Genomic DNA, 3164 nt, shown 5'->3' on the forward strand with positions numbered 1-3164 from the left:
TGGTTGAGACGTGTTAATAATAGTAGGGGAGGCTGTGGCTCAGTGGAATAGTGCGCAGAACTTTGATTCAGGGGATAGCAAGTTTGAGTCCCACTGCAGACAGCATGTCGTTGTGTCCCTGGGCAAGACACTTCACCCCAAATTGCTTTGGATAAAAGCGTCTGACAAGGGACATGTAATGTAATATTAATTAAAAAAATGTTTAATGCCTGTGTTTGGTGTTAATTAATGAATGCGATATTAACGCGTTGACTTGCCCAGCCTTAGTTTTTACGCATTACTTACAACTTCATTTACTAACATAACCCTATTCGAACAAAATTAAGCAAAACATGCATTGAGGTTGCATTGAAGTGTTCTGCTGCACTTTGTGTCGCTCAGTGTGTGTGCTGGGCTGACCTTATGCACTGCTTTCCTGAGGATGTCTTTGTATTCGTCCTTGTTGATGTCTTTGCGCTGATAGTAAGGTTTGATGGCCAGCTTCACTTCCTCCACTGCCCGCTCCTGGGTATGCAGCTTCTTCAGGTACTGGGCAATTTGGGCAAACGACATGTTCAATTAATTATATTATAATACAAAAATTTCAAATATTGCTTTAACAAACACAAAAAACAAGTCCTATTTAGGATCAAAACAAGTAAAAGGCATCAAACTAAGGAAGTTGCACTTAAATCCAAGTCTGACCAAAAATCGCTTCACTTGGCATTTATTTTAATTAGACATTACTGTAAATGGTCATATTTACCACATTAATTCTTAAACTACGGCCCAAAATGTGGTTGGTGAGGTCACAGTGATCTTGATCCTTGATCACTAAAATCGAATCAGTTCGTTCTTCAGTCCAAGTGGAAGATTGTGGCAATTTTCAAACCGATCCCTAATACTGATATATTGGGTTTATATTTTATTATATATAAATACAAATAATTACAAGTTTTTTTCAGTGCGAAAGCTTTGTTTCCGTCACACTGATGTCGACAGGTATGAAACATTGGAGACACTCATATTCTGTGTTGCTGTTGTGATCTTAAACAAACTTTGTATACTTTATTGATCTTAGGTGCACTTTTACTTACAATTACTAAATCAGTCAAACACTTGAATGTGACAATAGCTGCAGTTACACTTTCTGTAATGCATTTATGTTCAAAGAGGTATGATTATTTTTTAAGTTATGCAAGTTAAGTAACAAGATAACATATAATACTGAAATAACTTTAGCTGATAAAGCTGAACAATGTAGAGTGGAATATATGACATAATGGGAAGCAAAGCGTCCTGATCAGCGTTACCTTATCAGGGTCTTTACTCTCAAGGTCCCAGCCAGTGTCTCTAAAGCTCCCAGTGAGGCCGGACAGCCCCCCAGGCATGATGGAGGGCGGGGTCTGTGCACACCCACCACCCATGGAGGGGTGAAGGAGAGGGGGGGGAGTTTTGGAGCTGTGGAGGATGAACTGGGCTGGACTCGGACCAGAATGGGGGGGTAGAGAGGGAGAAGGGGGGATCTGTGAGGATGAGGCTGAGGAGGGAGGAGCTAGCTGCTGGGCCTGGCTCTGATTGGCCTGCGAGAGGATCTGCATGACAAACATGAGAAAAAGCAATGGCTCAGTGGACCTGCTTTCACTCCCAGTACATTACTATACAAACATTTAGGCTGTCTTTTTCTGTAACTGTCCAGAAAGAGAGAGTCTGAGAGGGGGGTGATAATGAAAATATTTTTCCTCTTTACCAACTTAAAGAGCAACTTTTTTTTTTACTAGATTTATGCTAAAAAAAGTTAATGCAGGATTATATATGTTTCACGAGACATAAGGGCAGGAATTCAGAGGGAAAGGAGACGTTTTGAGCTCTGCTACTAAAAACTGCCTTTTTTTAACGTCATATGTGAAACGCGTCATATTACGTCACATGGGGGAGCAACTTTCCCGGACTCCTTCTCTGCCCAATACGCGGTAGCAGTTTGCAGTTGGTTTGAGCGGTTGTGACTTAGTGAGCTAGGATTTTTTCTCGCCGGTCAAATGTCCGAAAAGAATTTATTTTACCAGACAAATTTGAAACTTACCGGTCATGTTTCAATAATAATAATAACAATTGTGTAGCAGAGTTTCCGTTAGCAGGTAATTACCGGACTATGACCTGGATATGCTGATGTTTAAAACTCAGTTAATGGGGCTCATTTTTATATTGTTTCAGTTTAAAATCGTAACAGATCGAAAAATTCAGATTCATTTTTCAATAAATGATTCCATACACAAACAACATAATTATTACATTCAAAGAAACTACTTGTAGTAGATGAAGTACATTATTCAAAAGTTTACATTAACTTTGAATAATAACATGGGAGAAAGGGATCCTCTCTTTTCCCCTCTCCCTCTCTCTCCTGACAGCCCGTCAGTTTCTCATGCAGCTCGCTCAACAGTGGACGGGGCTTCAGGTGATTATGCAGCAGCTGATCTGATCTCTCTCTCTCGGGTCCGGTTACACTTCACTCACGTTTATGTCCATATCGATCAGATCCAGCTCTCCTGATCGGCCTTTACAGAGAGCACAGATCAAATTATTAAGAGTGAATATCGGCCGATAATGATCGGCGGCCAATCGATTGGAGCATCGGACATTTTGACCGGCAGGTTTTGAATTTACCGTTTTTTATTCAATTTTACCAGCTAAAAACCGGTAATCTCGGCTAACGGAAACCCTGGTGTGTATGTGTGTGAGAGAGAGACAGATGATGTGGAAGGCAGAGTAGCTTATCTGACATCTAAATGGTACATTCTAGCCTGCGAGCTCCCCGTTCGAGCGACTGACTATTCCTTCGCAATGTAGCATCGCATTGGATATGGGCTGAACTTGTCCTGGAAGGGAATTGTCTCGGCCATTTCCCTCGGAGGCCGTTCAAAAATGTGCGGAAAAGGTATGAGAGCTGCACATTTTTCAAAATGGCTGACTTTCTGAGGGGCGGGCCAAATGGAAGCCAATTTAAATATGTGTGCCATCATAATAGCAATGTGTATACAGCGTTTCGTGAATATCGGGAAAACTATATGCAAGTACTTTGGAGTCATTTGCGACATGTAATTTGTCAAAAATGGTACATTCTCTGTCAGCTTACGTCCGCCCCGATTGAGCTAGCAACTATTTTATTCGCAATTTAGCATGAT

General features: G+C 41.1%; 1 protein-coding gene across 1 annotated transcript; it reads right to left on the reverse strand.

The window, feature by feature from the left end:
* Positions 1–205: 205 nt before the first annotated feature.
* LOC104961817 (splicing factor, arginine/serine-rich 19-like) lies at positions 206–1608 on the reverse strand. Its single transcript, XM_010790163.1, has 2 exons — positions 1293–1608; positions 206–528 (listed from the first exon to the last, which is right to left on the reverse strand). The coding sequence occupies exons 1-2, from the start codon at positions 1587–1589 to the stop codon at positions 322–324; spliced, it is 504 nt and encodes a 167-aa protein (XP_010788465.1). The 5' UTR covers positions 1590–1608; the 3' UTR covers positions 206–321.
* Positions 1609–3164: the final 1556 nt, after the last annotated feature.

This window comes from Notothenia coriiceps, unplaced genomic scaffold (assembly GCF_000735185.1).
Source record: "Notothenia coriiceps isolate Sejong01 unplaced genomic scaffold, NC01 NC01_scaffold00033827, whole genome shotgun sequence".
In the NCBI taxonomy this organism is placed as follows: domain Eukaryota; kingdom Metazoa; phylum Chordata; class Actinopteri; order Perciformes; family Nototheniidae; genus Notothenia; species Notothenia coriiceps.